At 37.3% G+C, this 18,757-nt stretch overlaps 3 protein-coding genes across 8 annotated transcripts; 1 reads left to right on the top strand and 2 right to left on the bottom strand.

Annotated features, from left to right (window-relative positions):
• Nucleotides 1-414: 414 nt before the first annotated feature.
• Nucleotides 415-6,371, top strand: LOC147552299 (ATP-dependent caseinolytic (Clp) protease/crotonase family protein). 3 transcript variants are annotated; one of them, XM_086666288.1, is made up of 16 exons: nt 415-925; nt 1,011-1,083; nt 1,188-1,271; nt 1,357-1,425; nt 1,544-1,607; nt 1,717-1,790; nt 1,906-1,989; nt 2,119-2,203; nt 2,291-2,376; nt 2,690-2,811; nt 2,906-2,966; nt 4,255-4,353; nt 4,990-5,091; nt 5,196-5,237; nt 5,317-5,423; nt 6,093-6,371. In XM_086666288.1, exons 2-16 carry the CDS (start codon nt 1,054-1,056, stop codon nt 6,148-6,150), a joined length of 1,167 nt encoding a protein of 388 aa, XP_086522414.1. In that variant the 5' UTR covers nt 415-925; nt 1,011-1,053; the 3' UTR covers nt 6,151-6,371. The 3 variants fall into 3 exon arrangements, with proteins under 3 accessions (XP_086522414.1, XP_086522415.1, XP_086522416.1); XM_086666289.1 differs by having other exon boundaries at nt 579-755; XM_086666290.1 differs by having other exon boundaries at nt 622-751.
• Nucleotides 6,372-7,147: 776 nt separating this feature from the next.
• LOC147552298 (Nodulin MtN21 /EamA-like transporter family protein) lies at nt 7,148-13,070 on the bottom strand. Its single transcript, XM_086669272.1, has 10 exons — nt 12,007-13,070; nt 11,549-11,705; nt 9,715-9,889; nt 9,496-9,611; nt 8,674-8,733; nt 8,248-8,401; nt 7,966-8,032; nt 7,794-7,865; nt 7,602-7,667; nt 7,148-7,404 (listed from the first exon to the last, which is right to left on the bottom strand). Exons 1-10 carry the CDS (start codon nt 12,187-12,189, stop codon nt 7,264-7,266), a joined length of 1,191 nt encoding a protein of 396 aa, XP_086525398.1. The 5' UTR covers nt 12,190-13,070; the 3' UTR covers nt 7,148-7,263.
• An 83-nt stretch (nt 13,071-13,153) lies between these two features.
• Nucleotides 13,154-16,888, bottom strand: LOC147552297 (Major facilitator superfamily protein). Of its 4 annotated transcripts, none has more exons than XR_015237639.1 (12): nt 16,473-16,888; nt 16,254-16,374; nt 15,791-15,991; nt 15,586-15,685; nt 15,343-15,455; nt 15,077-15,170; nt 14,830-14,986; nt 14,451-14,597; nt 14,275-14,348; nt 14,070-14,158; nt 13,655-13,858; nt 13,154-13,564 (listed from the first exon to the last, which is right to left on the bottom strand). XR_015237639.1 is itself a non-coding variant. In XM_086669271.1 (12 exons), exons 1-12 carry the CDS (start codon nt 16,657-16,659, stop codon nt 13,367-13,369), a joined length of 1,596 nt encoding a protein of 531 aa, XP_086525397.1. In that variant the 5' UTR covers nt 16,660-16,888; the 3' UTR covers nt 13,154-13,366. The 4 variants fall into 4 exon arrangements, 2 of the variants coding, with proteins under 2 accessions (XP_086525397.1, XP_086525396.1); XR_015237638.1 differs by having other exon boundaries at nt 15,791-16,015; nt 16,473-16,842; XM_086669271.1 differs by having other exon boundaries at nt 13,744-13,858.
• Between the last annotated feature and the right edge of the window lie 1,869 nt (nt 16,889-18,757).

Genomic DNA, 18,757 nt, shown 5'->3' with positions numbered 1-18,757 from the left:
ATGGTTTTCCCCTACCGGTACAAGCCACATCACGAGAGGGGGACACTTGAGCAGATTGGTCCACTTTCTGATTTTTAGACTTACATAATAAAATATTCCAAACAGTTCGCGGGTAGTAGTATATTCACAAAACTTTTTGTGGTTCTCCAACTCACGAAATGCTCGTGAGTCCCTCATTAGTTCTGCAACACGAAGACGTTTTCAACAAAAGGAATCATTAGTCCAATACCTAAACCCTATTTGGCTGGTGGGCATTTAAAAGTGTTCTATGATGAAGGTTTTGACAAAAGGAATCATTAGTCCAATACCTAAACCCTATTTGGCTGGTGGGGATTTAAAAGTGTTCTATGATGAAGGTTTTGAATGCACCATATTTGAAGCTTGTATAGAAATCGAAATTTGTTGATGGTCCTTAGGTTTTTCTCTCTCAAAGAAGGCCAAAGAAAAAAAAAGGACCGAACAGAAAAAAAGTAAAAAGTTTTTGGACTTTTTGTAAAACAAACTTTAATATAAGATTCTCCAGAAAATTTCTTTTCTGCTAAAATCTTCAAAATTTCGCATCTTCCTGTTAAAATTTTATACCTCGGAAAATATTCTTATTTCTGGGCTAGCCTTTCAAATGCTCTCAACCAATAACAAAAACATTGATAGACATTCCCATTCCCACAAATGTCGAGAAGAACTACCCCTTAAAGGTTGTGTTTGGAATCTACCACCGGTGGTAGTTGAGACTTTGTAGCAGACCGCGGTGGTAGGTAAACTTCCTTTCTTCTTTCAAAGCTTTAAAATTCAATTCCATAAACAACCCACCCACTGCTGCACTCATTGAATTCCCCTATAATTTTTCATTCAATTCCATAAACCCCCCACTTCTTTCTTCTTCTTCATTTTTCCTAAGCTACCCAAACCTAGTTCATTCCTCTTGGTGAGTAATTATCTACCCAATTTTACAATCTTTTTATTTTCTTTCTATTCCTTTTTGATCTTATTAGTGTGATATCTTTTTCCAGATCTATTTTCAGTTTAGAATTGCTCTGTTTTAGTTTGGTTTCAATGGCACAAGAACATTCAATTTCAGAAGAGGTGTACTTATAATCTCTTTCATTTTATCAATTTTATATCTTTCTAATTCTCTCTCTCTCTCTAGTTTAATCACTTAATTAGTTTGTTACTTTGTACTTTATTAGGTTGTTCTTTTAGAAGAAGTGAACCATGTGAGATTAATCACTTTGAACAGGCCTCGTCAATTGAATGTCATTTCACCCAAAGTGGTATGTATTCCAAATTTTAATTAAATTTCAAACCAAATGTGCCTTTTGTAGTTTACACTTTACAGCCATACTTGTTTATTATTAGGTTTCTCTGCTTGCTGAAAACCTAGAAAAATGGGAGAAAGATGATAATGTAGAGCTTGTAATATTCAAGGTTAGTTTTTTACTTTCCAACTTGATTATCTTCTTTGGGGGTATCACATTTTTTCTTCATCAAGTTTCTGAATTTACTTTTACAATCCAAATGGGTTACAATGGTTTCTCGTATCAAGGGAGCTGGGCGAGCTTATTCGGCTGGTGGGGATTTAAAAGTGTTCTATGAACGAAGGAATTCGTGTAAGAAATTAGTTTTCCCTTAATGTTTCATTACCTGAAACATCACAATCTTCATTATTGTTGTCAAAGTGATAAGTTTAAGGACTGGTTGAAAATGGGGTTCTCACAGATGATGCTTGCCTTGAAGTTGTGTATAGAATGTATTGGCTGTGTTATCATAATCACACCTATAAGAAAACTCAGGTACACAAACTTTAATTTCGTCTTCAATTAGAAGACAACCAACGATTTTTACGTGGTTTTGCCGAGCCTGCGTCATTGTACAAGTTCATTAATCAGCTATCATTGGTCATCTCAGGTGGCTCTTGTTCATGGACTAGCGATGGGTGGAGGTGCGTCATTAATGGCCCCTTTGAAGTTTTCTGTTGTGACAGAAAAAACTGTGGGTATTTTTGCTTTTTTTGGTTTTACTTTTTTGCTTGCTATACTGTTTTTTTTTCATTCTTTTTTCCAATTTTGCAAGAAAACAGCTGAACTATTTGGAAGTAATAGTGGTACTATTGCTTTGTAGATTTTCTCCATGCCTGAAGCAAGTATTGGATTCCACACTGATTGCAGCTTCTCATACATGTTTTCGCGTCTCCCTGGGCATTTGGGTAAGATTGTAGCTCCATGTGGTGGCACGAGAGGTCAAATGGAGTTTTTTATAGGGATTTTGATGTTTGGGTTATAAAATTTCGCAGGAGAATACTTGGCATTAACAGGTGCTAGACTGAATGGGAAGGAATTAGTTGCAGCTGGGCTTGCTACTCACTTTGTCCCTTCTGAGGTGAAAGTTCAACTCTAAAGGATGGATTGACCTGGATTGATTAGTACAAAATATATGATCCTATTGAGTCCCTCTAAGAGAAAAAGTAGTAGTCTAGCTCGGGCTAGGCTTGTAGTAGTTCCTCCTAATGGTTATTACAGATTACTTGGGATACTATGTTATTGGAGTTAAACGGAAATAAGACATCCTATAAGGCTATCTTGATATTCTTTTACTCCTGAAATTTCTCAGCTTTTCTCCTGGGTTAGCTCCATTTTCAATACTTCATCCCAAATTCCTTGATTTACTAAAACTTGTTACTATTGTTTTCTAGAAATTACCTGAGCTCGAGAGGCGACTCATAGAATTAAACTCAGGTAACGAGGATGCAGTCAAGTCCGTAATTGAGGAATTCTCATTAGATGTTAAGCCCGACGCAGATAGTATCTTACACAAGTAATTGGAATTTGCTCATGTATCATTTTGTATGTTTTCTTTTCCTGATTGTTAGTTTTTAACTTTGTTCTTTCGACGCGGTTTCTTCTTGCAGACAAACAATAATAGACGAGTGCTTTTCAAAGGAGTCGGTAGTGGAGATTATAAGATCATTTGTGAGTTTGTAATATCCATTGCATTGTTACTAACTTTTAGTCTTTTACATATATTTACATTTTGGAATTGTAGTTAGAGTGGTGTTTACTTTCATATTCTTCTGCTTCTAGTTAAGTTATTTCTTAGGTATTACTGTTATAGTCTTAGTGTCGTACCGAAGATTTCCATATAATAAAACCCTTGGTGAAGATTACTTGTGTGAATATTGGCATATGAGATATGAAGCCAAATACTTGTACCAGAAGGAGCATTTCCATATTATACAAGAGATTCACTAAGCCAATAGACTGATAAAAAATCATTTTGAAGTACGCCCATAACTCTAATTTTAGGAGTCTTGTTCTGATGCAGTCCCAAATAAAAGGAGAACAGTGGGGAGTAAACAAGGAAGTGAACAATTAACATTTCTAAATCAATGAACAATTAATCAAGCTAGATTCAAATACCAATCAATAAGTCTTAACAACCACAACCGTCTTTTACCAAACAACGACTCCTAACGTAAACCAACTATAGGCAAAGCAGAACAAGCAAGAGAGTTAGGAGGAAAGATTAAGAGACTAAATAAATCAGCAAACGAGAAGAATGAAGAGAAAGAAAGTAGAGAAAGAGAATTTCAGGGAAGAAAGGTTCTTAGAAAAGAATAGAGTCCAGAGAAGAGAGAAGAAACTAGAGAAGAGAAATGAAATTAGATGAGAGAAAAAGGAAGTTTGAAAGGAGAAGAGAGGTAGTGGAATAGAAGAAAGGAGAAGGAACGAAGCCTGGAGGCTGGAGTAGATGATGGTAGTGAGCAAGAGGAAGAAATGAGAAGAAGAAGGCTTGGGAAGAGGAGCTTAGGAGGCAAGCTGAATATTCTTTCTAGTCTGCCCCATTCTTGAAGATTGAGGTAGTATTTATAGAAAGTTTCTAAAAATTTCTGACTTGCTGCCGAAGATTCTTTTATGCAGCTCTAGGTTGATAATAAACCCCGAAACCATAAGTCTCCACAAACTAAAATAAATAACTCCTAGACATACCATACACACACACAACCCAGAGGCACGATACAAACACTCAACCTAGGCTAAATCATGTTCATCGTGATGAGAACTGATCGGATTCATTTCTCAAAATTATCGCAGAAGTCCATGTGAAAAGATCAGAATAAATAATAAAAGTTCTTGAGATGTACGGGAGCATCACGTTTCTAGCTCAAGCATGGTTGTGTTGTAAGCAGAAATTGTGGCACTATGAGCCTGTAACTATTAACTTTCATTTCCTAGTGGACTAACACACTCTACTGTACAGGAATCGGAGGCAAGCAACGAGGGAAATAGGTGGATAGCTCCGGTGCTCAAGAGTATAAAACGATCGTCTCCAACGGGATTGGAGATAACATTGAGATCAGTATACCCTCATATTGTTCTTTATGTTATATTATATTCTGTTAAATTATATATATAGCCCATAAGGCCGTTACACCTAATGTTTACCGGCGCGCATTCGTGGCACCAATATATGGGTTTTTGTAACAGCTGTGATTTCACATAGCCGTTAGAAATACCCAAATATAGGCAGCCAACTTATTTGGGTTATTTATAATGGCTTTTGTAAGAACAATCGTTAGAAATAAGTAACTTTACGTAACGACCCACCTCAAAGCCGTTACGAATTGAGTGTTTCGTAACGGCTTTCAAAAAGCCGTTATAAATACTCGTTAGTCGTTACAAAAGCTCCTTATTTTTTAGTGACAGGCCATCTTGAATTGTCACATCCCAGTAGCTTGCTTAATCGCTTTAGTCCTTTCACAGGAGAGAAGCTCAAAAACCATGTTGATTCTTTAACTCCTTTTCCCTCATTTCTGGTAACCAAGTATCTATGCATATTTAACCCGACAGTTCTTTTCTACGAGGCAGCAGAATTCTTCTTCGGTTTATATGAAATTTTAGTACTTTAGTCCTTTCACTCTCTTATAATCTGATCCATCATTTTGTAGTACAAGTTAAACCATTGTTTTCATAATCCATCTCTTAATTCTTTCAGATTAGAGAAGGGAGGGAACAAACTCTGCAAGAATGTCTGAAGAAGGAATTCAGACTTACGATTAACATACTAAGAGAAACAGCATCTGGTGATATCTATGAGGTAATTAATAGATTAGTATCTTCTACATAAAGTAGTACTAGTATGGCAAAACATATTTCTCACCAGGCTATCTAACTCACATTTTTTATTTTCTACTTCAAAAGGGTATTAGAGCTCTAACGATCGATAAAGACAATGCTCCAAAGGTTTCTCTCTCTCTCTCTCTGCCTTTCTTTCTCTTGTTTTTCTTCACCCCCAGTTCACTTTTGAATTTTTGTACGACAGTGGAACCCGGCTACACTAGACGAATTAAGCAGTAAGAAAGTAGACCAGGTTTTCGAGCCATTCAAGGAAGAATTGGAGCTTTACGTTCCAACTACAGCAGACGAAAGGTCAGCCGCTTCCACTTAAATTTTCAAAATCCTTAGGGCATTTAAATTTGCCAAAAATAGGTACAAATCTTGTAGCTAAACAACTGTAAATCATTCGGGCTAATTAGAAATAGGTAAGTGTGATATGACTTCAATAAACACGACAAAGGCATAAATGGTGATGTGAATCCTATTCAAAAGAGCACGAAAACTTCTCCCCGTGAAGTCATTTTCAGAATGAGTTTTTGAATAGTCATGACTCATGAGTTCACTGCAAAATAGAAAAGCATAAAAAGCTGTTCTTGTTAGATAGATACTGAAAAGTTATTCAAATGTAACCCATATTTTATAAATTGTAGGCGCTCGTCCTTTTTTACTCGTGGAACTCCCTCACTCTTCGCGCCCCCCGGATTGGTTCAGTCCAGGGGCACTCGGACTGGGTCTGATCTGTATTGGGCTTGAACAGTACGGACTCAGGCCAGTCCGAGGCCCTCAGACTGCTCAGTCTGGAGCCCACGAGGAGTGCCAAGAGAGGGATGGCTAAGAGAAAAAGACAGGGCGCTTTATATATATATATATATATATATATATATATATATATATATATATATATTTCTGTTGTAGACTCGTTTCATATGCATCCAACCAAAACTTATTGCAAATTTTGATTGTATTTGAACAAATGTGCAGATGGGATGGGAAGTATGAGAATTCAGCCTATCCAAGCTTAAAGGAAACGAAGAACTAAAATTCGTAACTGGAAATGATTGAGGGTTCTTTCTTATCAATACCTTGATCTTTTTCAGATGTTTCTTTAGTTGAATCAGCATTAAACTACTATGTGCACTTTCTAAATATCGAAATATATATGTAACTCAGGATGTCTTGAAGAAAGATCGAATGCATTCAGATTTTCAATAATGTATAAATAATCATAATTTATTGCAGTAAGAAAACAGGTGTTGGGTATTGTATTATTGTTCAGACAGGCCAAAGTTCTTCTGATTTTGTGTTTAGTTCTTCTATTTTTTAGATTTGAAAATATTTAACCTTTTTTTTATTACCTTTGTATATTTAAAAATAACTTTTTTTTATTACCTTCGTAACAATTATCCTTTAAAAAAACGACTAAGAAAAACTATTTTTTTTCGTTTCTTATGCATTTGCAGAACGAGTTTAAAAATACAATGTCGCACTTAAACTGTTCTAATATATTTAGTAAATTTGTAAACCGAGTTTGTATGATATGCAAACCCCGTTTGTAAAAAAAGGGAAACAATATGTTTTTCTGGATTTACTTTATTGAAAGTAGGTTTGAAAAATCCTTTCTAAACAAATTTTATTGAATCCAATATTAAATAAAAAAATTACATATTATATATAGTTGAAAGAGAAAATATAAGAATTAGTATTATTAAAAAAAAATATAAGAATTAGTTTACACAAGAAAGCACTTTTTTTTTGTTAAGAGCACAAGAAAGCACTTTGGTCTTTATAAATATTTTGACTTGTTTTTTTTTTGTTGCAAGATAAATATTTGATAATTATGAAACAATTGTCAGTTATGTTAGAATATTATTTTGGTTCAAATAGCCATTGGCCCTTGATTTCTTTGCCCTGAAATGAGTTGGTCCAACTGTTCATATTTGTGTGGAGTTTTGCTCCCCCAGTCTGAGCCTCAAATAACAGAGTAAACTGAAATAAGGAATTCTTTTGCTTGTACATAAACGAAAGATGCACAGATGGGAAATTGAAAGCTGCTTTCATTCATTCTATTAAAGATTGTTGTAACTAATCAATGATGACTGCGAGAGCAAAAACAAGACAGATGTGTATGAATGTGATGGCAGAACTTCTTCTCTCATTCTATTTCAATCTCTTTCTCTGGTCCAAGGCATATTGTACCACATACAGATACCAAAATAAGCAAACAACCAATGAGTCTTCCAAATGAAGGCGCCAGACTTGATAAACCCATGCCCAATATCTGCAATAGGAGTGGCTGAAAACACAAACGTGCATCATATTAGTAACGTGAGCATATTTACGTGCAGAACTTGCTTCATTATTTCAGTTTTTTCATAACATAACGTGCAAGTGTGACTGTGCGAGTATAGAAATATGTAGATATACGACGAGCTCACGAGAAAAAACGTTGTTTTTTTTGTAGGCAATAGTTAGTATAAGCAAGAAGAGGACCTGAATGTAATGCATATTTGCGACTTTGCTGATCTTCTCAAGTTGAAGGCCTCGTGCTAAAAGTACCTGCAACAAATGAATCAACAGATTATTTCTCGATCATTGTGATCTGGGTTGGATGTGGTTGGGAACGTGGAAGTTGTTGTGATCAAGGCAAAATCAAGAAAAAAAATTGAAGAGTCCAGGATATACCTCTCCAAAGAAGGCCAACACGCCAAGTAAAATCATGAGAACAAATGAAAAGAAATCTGGCAGCACAAAATTCTGCACATGAATATAAAAAAGAAATAACATTAATGCTGGGATCTTATATAAATTAGCAAAACAAAGTTCAATCAACCCCCGAGAATATTTTTCTACCCACCTGTAAGAAAAAAGTACATATTGCTGCAGCAGGACAAGCCACTAGACTAAATGAAAACACTGTAACTCTGCGCAAAGGAGACATACTTAGATAGTTAGATAATAACTTAACCGGCTAGAATAACTGGCTAACGTTTTGTCTTCAATGTTTTCTCTTTCGAGCAAGTTATGTTCATTTTGAATCCCCAAAATTGCAGAACGACATGAGTCGGTAAAACTAAGGCTACTATAACTAAATGGATGCAACAAGTCAGATACGAAATGCCTCAAAGCAAAATCTTACACAGGTTGATCAGAAGCCTTTGCTCCAGCTCGTATGAGGCAGTAGCTGATCCCACCCGTTATCGAAGAGAGTAGACCAACTAGAAATGCATAAACAGGGTGGTTTACCCGAACAATATAACTGTTGCCTAACTCTGTAGTTTCAGCTATCCCTCCTGCATAAGAAAATTGCCAATTGACATATAACAATGGGCCAACAACAATTTTCACCTTAGTGCAGTTTCCGTAAACCAAGGTTTCTGGAATAGAAAGAATTATTTTTTGAAATTTGTAGAGAGAAATAGATAAGGGCACCAAATGTGGTGAGGAAGCCAGAGAAGCTCTCGTCTCATTGTTGTCATATTTATCATCAGGCCCACATGAATTGGAGGCTTGATGATAAACCCAAATGTTACTTCAGAGATGTGATAAGCTTTCAATCACTTACCTTGGCTTATAAGCGCCGGTCTGAAGATGAATAGCAGGCCAAAGAAGCTGCAGGCTAGACCTGACAAGTGGACGAGACATAACAGAACAATCATTTCCTGCGCGATGAAGAAGCAGTTCTTTACGAGGTAAAGATAAACAGAAAGCAATATAATCATAAAGAACTTGAACTCCCATCAAACTAGCAACTAAATGAGAAAAAACAGGTAAATTGTTGAAGGCAAGAGATAGAACACAATAGTTTTTCTCATAAAAGGAAATAAATGAACTAATTGCAGTACTGCAACTCAAAAGAGTTTAAGAATAGTAAAAGAGTACAAGCTCAAACCAAATTACTTTATTTTTTTTAAGATGATAGATTAGAAAAAACAGGATCAGGGGAAAGTGTACCCCAAACACCAAGTTTTGCTCCTGAAAGATACGAGACTGTATTATAAAAGAGAAAACAGATGGCACGAAGGATTGAAAAGTCATCCGTATTGTCTCAGCAGCCTATGGTATTGTGTGCCTGATCTGAGCTAAACCCAACTGAGATATGAAACTCCACTCTCGGTTCAACATATGGATCAGATAAAGCAGTTTTTGCCCATTCTGTTTTATATATTATTATCAATTTCACCTAGGGAAATCAACTTCTGCTCGCAAATAGCCAAATACTTGTAAGCAGGTAATAAATTTAACCAGTTATCTCAACACCAACTCATGTACTGCTGGAATTAGAACTATAACTAACTGTTCCAGCTAAAAGTTGTCCTTATTTCATAGTAAATGTGTGGGTGCACAAAAGAATGTGAAGGTTTACTGAGGATAATCTAGCTCATACCTCCAACATCTGCAAGTTTCAACTTCTCCTGCAAAATGACACTTGATGCAATTGACGCCATAATTGGAGTTGTGAAGTTCAATACTATTGCTTGGGACAGAGGAAGGCTTTGAATGCTGCATAACTTAACAGGATGAAAATCAAGCATTCTCGTAAACGAATAGAAAGATTAAACAATAAACAGGTAACAAGAAGTCAAATTACTCAAGTATCAGTTACCTATATACGAAACTGAACAAAGACATAAATCCCAGAAGAGCTCTTGAAACAAGAAGATGTCTCATATGTGTTGGACCAAAAATTGGTTGCCCAGTCTTTCTTAACCATATAAAAGATGATATCAGGATAATTGTACATCTTGTAAATACACTTTCAAACAAAGGAATTGGTCGGACTGTCACAATAAATAAAGAAGAAAACCAATTAGTACAAAACCAATACCATGCCCAAACAATTATCATATTAAGAAGTACAAACTAACATAAAAACATGTAGGGGGTCGGAGAAGGAACACTCACAACTTTATCTCAATGATTGGAATGACAACTTTATAGTTTAAATGGTTCACTGTCAGATGATATAGTTCAATATGCAATCTTCAGAACAGAAATAAGCATTAAGCTAATTGGGTCCAGAATCAGGCCTCAGGTCATGACAAATAAAATAATATAAACTCCTATTATTTGAAGTTGTTGCTGAATCCAAATGGACTAGGTCAGGCCTGACAGCACTTATTGAGCAGTTAACTAATATAGTACTATAAATTTGTTCATCGGTGTACCCCAAATGTTACCCAACTGATCTGGTCTCGGATACCATACCTAACCCCCAAACTATCCATATATTATACGCCAAATAGATAGAAGGATGAGGAGCGGCAATGGTAAAAGAACTAGATTCTGGTTGGATACTTGGATTATAAATCAACCTATCAAAGATAGCTTTCCCAGATTTTTCACCTCGGGCCAGCAACAGGGAACGTTATGTTTCAGATCATTTCACCAGAGCTTCTTCTTTTAGGGATATTAGTGTGAGAAGAAATTTAACTGACTGGGATATTCAAGAAGTTGGTGCCTTGCTGAGCTGCATTCAGCCATAAGCTTTCAGACAGGGGCTCTCGAAGGTGAATTAACAATCACGAAGACAAGTTCTTGGGTCTTAAGATGTTTAAGCTTCTTTCTAACCAGAAAAGTGAACCTGACAGACTTATTTTAAATATCATTTGGTTGATCAATTTCCCTCAAAAGATAAGTTTTTTATTCCTTTAGCCTGCAAGTGTAAAGAAGATCCCAACAATGAATTTGCTGAGAATGAGAGGAACCATTAGCTCTAACAAATGCCCTTTGTGTAAGAGAGACTAGGAGTCAGCTAATCATCTCTTGATTCACGGCGAAGTAGCCTTTCATGTGTGGTACTAGTTCATCAAAAGTGTGAAAGTGGATTCACTTCCATTGTCATTAGAAGATATCTTAGTAGCTTTGACAGGAATCAAATGAAACAAAAGTAAAAAAAAAAGTCAATTGCTTGAATTGATCCCAAAGGCGTCTGGGCTATTTGGAAGGCAAGAACTTTCAGCAGTCAGCGTCTTCAAAAGGAAAGAGAAATAATAACGGTACTATCCTCTTCAATTCCAAATGCTACATCTTTCATGGGAGCAGGAAGTATCAATGGGCAAAGCACAAAACATTTTTCGATATGATGGAAATTGGGATACGTTTTTGTATATGATGTGATTTTCCTTTTTGACCTCTCCCCCTTCTCGGAGGGGTTGAAGCCTTCGTATATTCTCTCCTCTTACTTCTATATCAATTCAAAATTTCAAAAAAGAAATTTATCCAAATAATAATAACCCATCAAAAGACTTCCAGTCTACAATCTACATACTAATTTACATTGAATATCATTTCACACCAAATCAAAAGGGAAAATTCATAATTGAGCAATGAGAGTTGTTGTATCTAATTGGCACTTAAGTTATTAAGTACTTTAATCAGATGAACTATCGTAAATTGTTTACAAACATATATTATGCGCAAATAACGTACTTCCTTACCTGTAAAAATATCTGAGAGGACATCCATGAAAAAGTATATAAATGAGGAGAATGCCATGCATAGTAAACCAGAGTACTTGGAACCACCCCACGTCCACGAAACAAATTGAGATAACAATGATATCTCTGACTCGCCCGTTTTATTTAACACTTTCTCCTGCACATATTTAACTTGTTAAAGTAATCTTCTTGAAAATCCTTTAGCATGAAACTGTTAATCTTGACCTCACAAAATTACTTCTAAGCAAATTGAAGTTGGAATTTCGATATCAAATTTCATTCTGAAACTTTCTTTTATAGAATTCGATTACCAATTTCACATAATCCAACCAAAATTAAACCTAAGCAAATGATATTAGAACATTTCACATAGAAGAGAGATCCCCAAAAAGAACAATGAAAGAGGTAAAAAAGACATATATGAGATCAAAGATTGATTTTTGTTAGAGATTGATTACCTTGGCTTCCTTCCGTCTAGGATAAGAGATAGTAAAGATGTTGATCTTAGATTTCTCTCCGTCGGAGAGAAGAGGAGCACTCTCCTCAGTTAATGATGAAATTTCAGCGTCGCTACCATTGTTAACCAGCTCGATTACATGATCTGCTCCTCCTCCGCCATTACTCATTTCAAGAGATGTCATCTTCTCTCCTCCGTTGCTCCACCCTCCTCTCACCGAAACCCTAATTCTCTAAAATTCACAATTGCTCTATCAACTTGTTGATGATGATTAACGTGAAACAAAACAAACATTGCTTTCATCAATCGGCGAAGTCAATCGAAGAAGACTCTTCTCTGATTCTCTCTCTTCTCTCTGTCTCTCTATGAAGTGGACATTTTTACTGGTAGAGTTTGATTTTTAGCGGATCGAAAGTTGTAAAATTTTCACCACAACGAATTCCTAGTTATTTCATTTCTGTGGAATTTTAAAATCCCGTTAAATGGTTTCCAAAAATCCTACGTTGGAAATAAATCAGCCAAAGGGCTTTGGGGATCTGGGTAAGTAAGTATCAGCAACGCTTTTTTGCCACAGTCTATAATCTCTTAGAAAACTTTCACGACAGTGTGATAGGTATTTTTGACAACGCTTTTGTAGGCACTTTCAGCCTGAAGTTTCACCGAGTAAAGGACACTTCAGTATAATGCCAACCAGCATTCTGGCAAGGACACTTTCGCGATCCACTTGTGGTGAACCTTCAACATCGTCTACCAAAAGATTTACGAAAGCTTCACCAAAAGTGTTACAATAAGGTCACTTAGAACAGTCGCAAGTAACCTCAAAAAACATTGCTATGAATGTATTACTCAAGGCGCTAAAAGCGTCGCTAAATGGGCCTTAAAGACTTCGAAAATTGTATGCACAAGTGTGGCACTAAGTTGAACAAAATTGTTTTGAAAAGTGGTGGTTGACAGCCAAGGATGAAGATGGTGAAGTAGAAGATGAAGGTGGTGGTCAGCGGTGGAGGTGGTGGACATGGTGGCCAGCTTTCTTTTTGGTCCCTGAACTATATGTCCTCATAGTAATCAAAATTCCACCATCCACGTAAGAAATTCTTCGTCCACATATGGGCTGCCTAAACTTACTCATACGAGATCATGACTTGAAATTAGCAAAACTTTGTTCAGATTCTCACTTACCGAAACAAAAATGATAACAACACTGTGAATCTATGATATACAAATTTCAATGGCTTCTATGCCGAAAAGTTAATCACACAGAATTACATCATAAAAGAAACAAAAGAGAAAAACATTTCGCTGTACAAATCGCCTTCAATCAGTTCTGCAGATTTTTCTGAACTTTTTGAAATAGAATTGGGTTATTTACCTTTGTTTCGGATATTTGAATTTAGAGACAACTCTATTTCCTCAAGAGACCGTCCTTTTGTTTCAACGATGAAATACTTTGCAAAGATTGCCGATAACAATGAGACCACACCGAAACTTGTATACACAGGTGATATTCCAAATTTATCCACCATTTCGAGGAAGAAGAGACCAACCACGAAGTTGCAAACCTGTATAAAGTTCAAAATCGATAATGAATTTAGAAACAAAATAGCTGCATATATAGGCAGATTAACGAGTATCAGAAGAGTATTTCTAGCCTTAATAATTCAAGTCGTTGGTGTGGGTTCTGGTAGACTTTGTGTTGCTACAAATACTAGGATTTTATGAGAACAAAGCAGGTATCTACCCAGTGAACAGAGAAACTGAAGCCCATGATCTTTCCACGGGTTCTGTTGCTGCTTAGTTCCGGTATAACAAGACCTGTTACAGGCCCAGCTCCGACCGCAAAGGTAAATATGTACCTATATGAGTGAATCAGCTTGATCATTCAGAACTTTTAGAAGAAATGTTAAAGCATCCCATAGTACCAGATAGAAGATTAACAAACGAAAGTGTATGTTTTTGTTCGATAACATTTGTGGACTATTCAAGACTAATTGATCTACAAATATACTTGTTACGGCAGATTATGAAACCATTTAGTTGGAATATAGAATGAGAGCGAATACATACATGAGACTTCCAAGTATCGATAAGTTATGACTAAGTTGTTCGTCTAAAGGAAATCTGATGGCGAAAACTATCAGAAACATCGATGCTGCCTGCAAAAAGAGAGAGAAATTCAGATTAAGGTTTATTATTGTAAAAGAGAAGTTTAACTGTTCGAGTGATGGTAAAGTATGAACATCAATGGATTCCGGGTTCCTGACAGTCTTACCATTCCTAAATAGCTTCCTACCAAAAGACTTTGCCTTCCTTGCTTATCGAGTAAGTGGAAAGCCACCAAGGCACCTAGAAGAGAACAATGAACAAGGTTCACGGGAATTTTTTAACTCGAGTAAATCACAGGCAATTGAAATTATATAGATTTTTATGTAACTTGACGTTTGAAACCTGCAAAGTTGGTTACTCCAATAAACAAGCTTGCTAAAGCACTACTTGTAATCCCAACATCTTTAAACGTCAAGGACGAGAAGTAAAGAATTCCATTTATTCCAGCAAATTGTTGAAGCACAAAAAGAACCCCACCGATTAAAGCAACTACACACACATAAAAGTTAGTCCTTCCAAGTTCCAATTTGTATCTTACAAAAAATCCACCATTTATTCGTGAAGTATGCGCATCTCTGTAAAATGTCAATTAACAAATCATGGCGGAAAATGCACTATGATACATCTGATTGGCCAGTGAAATTCTTAACCTGATCTTAAGCAATGTTTAGTGGGATTTGGATTTGGTATAAACTAATTGGATACACGCCAAGTGCACTACCTCTCCTATGGGGTTTGTGAAGAAGTTCCAACCAGTTACTCTCGGGATCACTACCATCACTCTTAATGACTGACCGAAATTGCTCAATCGAATTCTCAACTTCGTCTTCTCCCCAAAGCTTGCTGATAACATCTCTTGCATCATTCCATCTGCCTACCTACACCAAACAGCTTCCTCTCTAATTTTTTCACCATAAACTTTGAGTAGCCATAATTTAATAACAGATTGAGAGAAACTGAAAACGTACTTTGCATAACCAGCGAGGACTATCGACAGAAAATTGCATACCAAGTCCAAGTATAACACCGGGAGCACTCGCAACATACAACATTGTTCTCCACCTTAAAATAGAGATGCAGTGAAGTACGGTAAAATCATATGGATCAAAAAAGATTTCACAAACTCATGAAAAGAAACCCTTAATCTTCAAGTTAGGAAGTATAAAAAATCTACATGTTTCTCGACTTGGACTCATCCCAAAGTATTCATATATCACAACGAAGAGGACCTCACCAGTGTGGATCATTCTCAGAAGGAATCCCTAAGAACAGTGAAGACACAATTCCAAGACATGTCCCAATTTGGCATAAAGCTCCCAATGAACCTCTATATCTTGTTGGAGCCACCTGAAGCACAGAGGGGCATGGAGATAAAACAATTAAGTCGATCGCTAATGCTAAGATAAAAAAAACTCTGGGAAATTTGAACTCTTAGTAAAGAACTTGCAACTTTACCATCTCAAATTTGAACTAGTACCTCCGAAATATAAATTGGCACAAGAACAGTGTTCACACCAATGCCAAGGCCAACAAGAAATCTTCCCAAGAGTATTTCATCCAAGGAATTGGCTTGTGCACTGTTATATTGGAAGTAGCACTAAACCTTAGATGCATTTTTGTAACCGAAAAAGAACTAAACTACCCTAACTATTTTTTTATTCTTTCGATTGGTTGTGAAATACCTTATAATAGCACCAACAATCAAAGGTATTGTATCGATTTGAAGTGTTCGACGAATCCCGAGGCTATCTACCAATGCTCCAGAGCTAATGCTTCCAATAAATGCACCAGCTATAAATATACTAACAACAAGACCCTCAAGAAGTGAATTCCCTTGAAACCCGAGCTCGTGTGCTATCGACACTATAGGTCCGTTCATTACCCTGTGTGGATCAAAGTATTGCAATCTACTACAATCAAATACCAAGATTCAAACTTTTCTATTTACTCTAAAAGAAGAGAAAATATACTTGCAATATTCCACCAAAATTTCATGAAAGTGACTACAACCCATCAACAACAATAAACAAAAAAAAGTAAACCAGCCATTAAAATGGCTAGAACCCACAAACTAACTTTCAGAGTTTTATCAATATATGATTATTAGTTAGAAATTTAATGGGAGTTGGGGTATATAGAACTCACCCAATGTGATATCCAAATAGGAAATTAGACATTGAAGCTGCCAATACATGGGGAAAAGCAGGTACCCATCCCATATCAACTCCTTCATTTTCCTTGTTTGATAGTAATAATTTTGAATTAACTACAAAACAAAAACAAGCAAGTTATAACTAAGAACAAAAAAATACATAAAAATGGAGAACACAGAGAAGTGTTTTTAGATAGAAATTGAGAGAAAACCTGGAATCTGAATCTGGGATTTATGAAGTTGTTTTTTTGATGCTGTAATGAGTTTGAGGTTTTTGGGTGAATAAGAAACTAGGAAAGGGGAAGAGTGTTTTGAGGGGTAGAAAGAATGGGAAGTTTTGGAATTTGATCTGTAAATAGAGATGGCCGGAAGATGAAGATGAAGTGAAGTTGTACCCATGTTTTGATTTTTCTTTTTTTTTTTCGAGCTGAATAAGGTAAGTCTGATTTTTGGATGAGAGGGAAAGGAGGGAAGATCAGATCACTTTTCCAAGAAGATGAGATTCTTGTTGTCAACATCAATTTCTGATGGACAAGTAGACAACCACGGTAAGTGTCGTTAGCGAACAGTGGTATTTGCTGTAGCAAATTATATGAACGGAAATGTTAATATCAATACCCCGTCCCGGTGTCACGTGCATATTCTTGAGCATGCATATGACGTGACGAGTGCTAGGAGAGCACGTACGAGCATATAGGCCGTAGGGGCCGAAGACGAGGTCGAAGTAGGGCAAGAGTGCCAGCAAGCTTCCTTAGGCCATGCACGGGGACATCCGTGGCATTCAAGACTTTGTCAAGGATACGAAGGGTCATTTGGACGAGAGTATGCCTGGTTAAAAGGATTGATGTTTCCTTGTGGAAATAGGCAAAACAAGAAGTTTGCACCTTAGGAGGGGGTGGTCTCCCTTCCTCATATGCATCCAGCATATGTCAAGACCTCGTGGATGGGAGCTCGCCCATCTTAGCATGGTATGCACGAAAGTGAGCATCCTCGTGGCGCAACCCATGAGGCCGGCCTAGCGTATGCGAGAGAAGCATATTGCACGGGTTCCCTTGTCATAGGAAATGGCTCGGGACAGTACCTGGAGATAGGTTACTGCGGGTTCCTTTGGAAGGCGTGTTACATGTATTCATGCCATGGCGAGGCGTGCGTCGTGCTAGCATATTCCATAAGGAGGATTGAGCTATTCAAGGGGCCAAACCTTGATGTGCTATGTTGGGCATGAGGTAGCTTATTAGAGATGGATGCTCCTATGCCCAATGTCCGGATGGTAAGCCGAGATGATAAGGTGCCGGATGCTTGAGACTAGATGGCAAGATCCGCATATGCGGCTTGGTGTGCTCCGCACATATGTTGGTATCCTTTATAGTGGGCGAGAGTCTATGACTCAAGGAAGCGTTATACGGGACGGCTCGAGCTATGCTCGTAGGTTGGGACACGTTGGTGTCATGCCGCATTATTGGTTGGGAACCAAGGTGACTTGATAGTCGAGATGCTCCGAATATATTCGGGAAGGCTGGTTATGTACTAGGAGGGAGTACATGACGCCGCACGGCACGTTAGGATTTGATATTCCGCACTATCGACCCGTGTCTTTGAGGATAATATGCCGGGTCGACCTAACGGGACTAAAAGGCCGTGACAATTGGTATCAGAGCTTGATTGGTCAAGCTTAAGAGTATGATGCTCTGATCTTATATGAGAAATGGATGTCAGAGCCTGAGCTGCAGGATGGAGATGCACGAGTTGAAGATGTATTACATCCTGATAACCATTTAACAATTGGTATAATAGCCTAGGTGATAGGCAAAAGAGTATATTGCTCTGGTCCTAGTGATAGATGGATTAAGAGCTCGATAACTTACGAGATATGTTCCAAGAGCCTAGTTATAGTGGCAAATGGATATGTTTTGGGAGCTTGAGAAGACAAGCACGAAGATATGCATAAGAACATGTGGTATGTTTGGAAGCATACTTCCAGAGCCTGGACGGCAGGTTCAAAGAGATGGTATCTATGCTCGAAGAGTGTGATGAAGAGCTTAGTGATTCTCCCACTATGGTATGAGGTATACTGGAGTGTGTATGAAGAGCTACGTTGAGAGCATGATTCCGAGAGAAAGCTTTCAGAGTGAGATGCATTCAAGATGGTATGGTCTCTGAAGCTATGATGCTAGAAGGGGACTTTGTCGAGGGATGCATGGTGCATAAGGCGACGAGAGTTCCGATGGAAGGAATAGGTCGTGTGCACGGATGCTACGGTGGTAGCTATACTTGGGTCTATGTTCCTTTGAGCAGGAAGGACATATGCTAGATATGAGATGGAACCGTATTGACACAAGAAGTCATGTGCAAGCTCAGTGGCAAGAGTTCAGTATGACTTGGTGTACAAGAAGGTACCATATATGCTTGAGTCCTTTAGGGGTAAGGACAAGTGCAGAGATGGATGAACCGAGAATGACACGGTGAGTCGTGTGCGAGCTTAGTGCAGTAATGCTCA

Source organism: Eschscholzia californica, unplaced genomic scaffold (assembly GCF_041429995.1).
Source record: "Eschscholzia californica isolate CP2 unplaced genomic scaffold, dmEscCali1.0.p SCAF_3, whole genome shotgun sequence".
NCBI classification, from domain to species: Eukaryota; Viridiplantae; Streptophyta; class Magnoliopsida; order Ranunculales; family Papaveraceae; genus Eschscholzia; species Eschscholzia californica.
This window is presented reverse-complemented; position numbering and strand designations above follow the sequence as displayed.

What these genes read in the sequence shown, in the direction of transcription:
- LOC147552299 (XM_086666288.1), top strand. Translation starts at nt 1,054, where the DNA reads ATGGCACAAGAACATTCAATTTCAGAAGAG. An exon ending in CTGTTGTGACAGAAAAAACT is followed by an intron (nt 1,990 to 2,118) that starts GTGGGTATTTTT and finishes ATTGCTTTGTAG; the next exon opens with ATTTTCTCCATGCCTGAAGC. An exon ending in CCAACTACAGCAGACGAAAG is followed by an intron (nt 5,424 to 6,092) that starts GTCAGCCGCTTC and finishes ACAAATGTGCAG; the next exon opens with ATGGGATGGGAAGTATGAGA.
- LOC147552298 (XM_086669272.1), bottom strand. Translation starts at nt 12,189, where the DNA reads ATGACATCTCTTGAAATGAGTAATGGCGGAGGAGGAGCAGATCATGTA. An exon ending in TATGTACTTTTTTCTTACAG is followed by an intron (nt 7,866 to 7,965) that starts GTGGGTAGAAAA and finishes ATTCATGTGCAG; the next exon opens with AATTTTGTGCTGCCAGATTT. An exon ending in CAAATATGCATTACATTCAG is followed by an intron (nt 7,405 to 7,601) that starts GTCCTCTTCTTG and finishes TTGTGTTTTCAG; the next exon opens with CCACTCCTATTGCAGATATT.
- LOC147552297 (XM_086669270.1), bottom strand. Translation starts at nt 16,659, where the DNA reads ATGGGTACAACTTCACTTCATCTTCATCTTCCGGCCATCTCTATTTAC. An exon ending in TGCCAATTTATATTTCGGAG is followed by an intron (nt 15,456 to 15,585) that starts GTACTAGTTCAA and finishes TCTGTGCTTCAG; the next exon opens with GTGGCTCCAACAAGATATAG. An exon ending in TAGGAAGCTATTTAGGAATG is followed by an intron (nt 14,159 to 14,274) that starts GTAAGACTGTCA and finishes CTCTTTTTGCAG; the next exon opens with GCAGCATCGATGTTTCTGAT.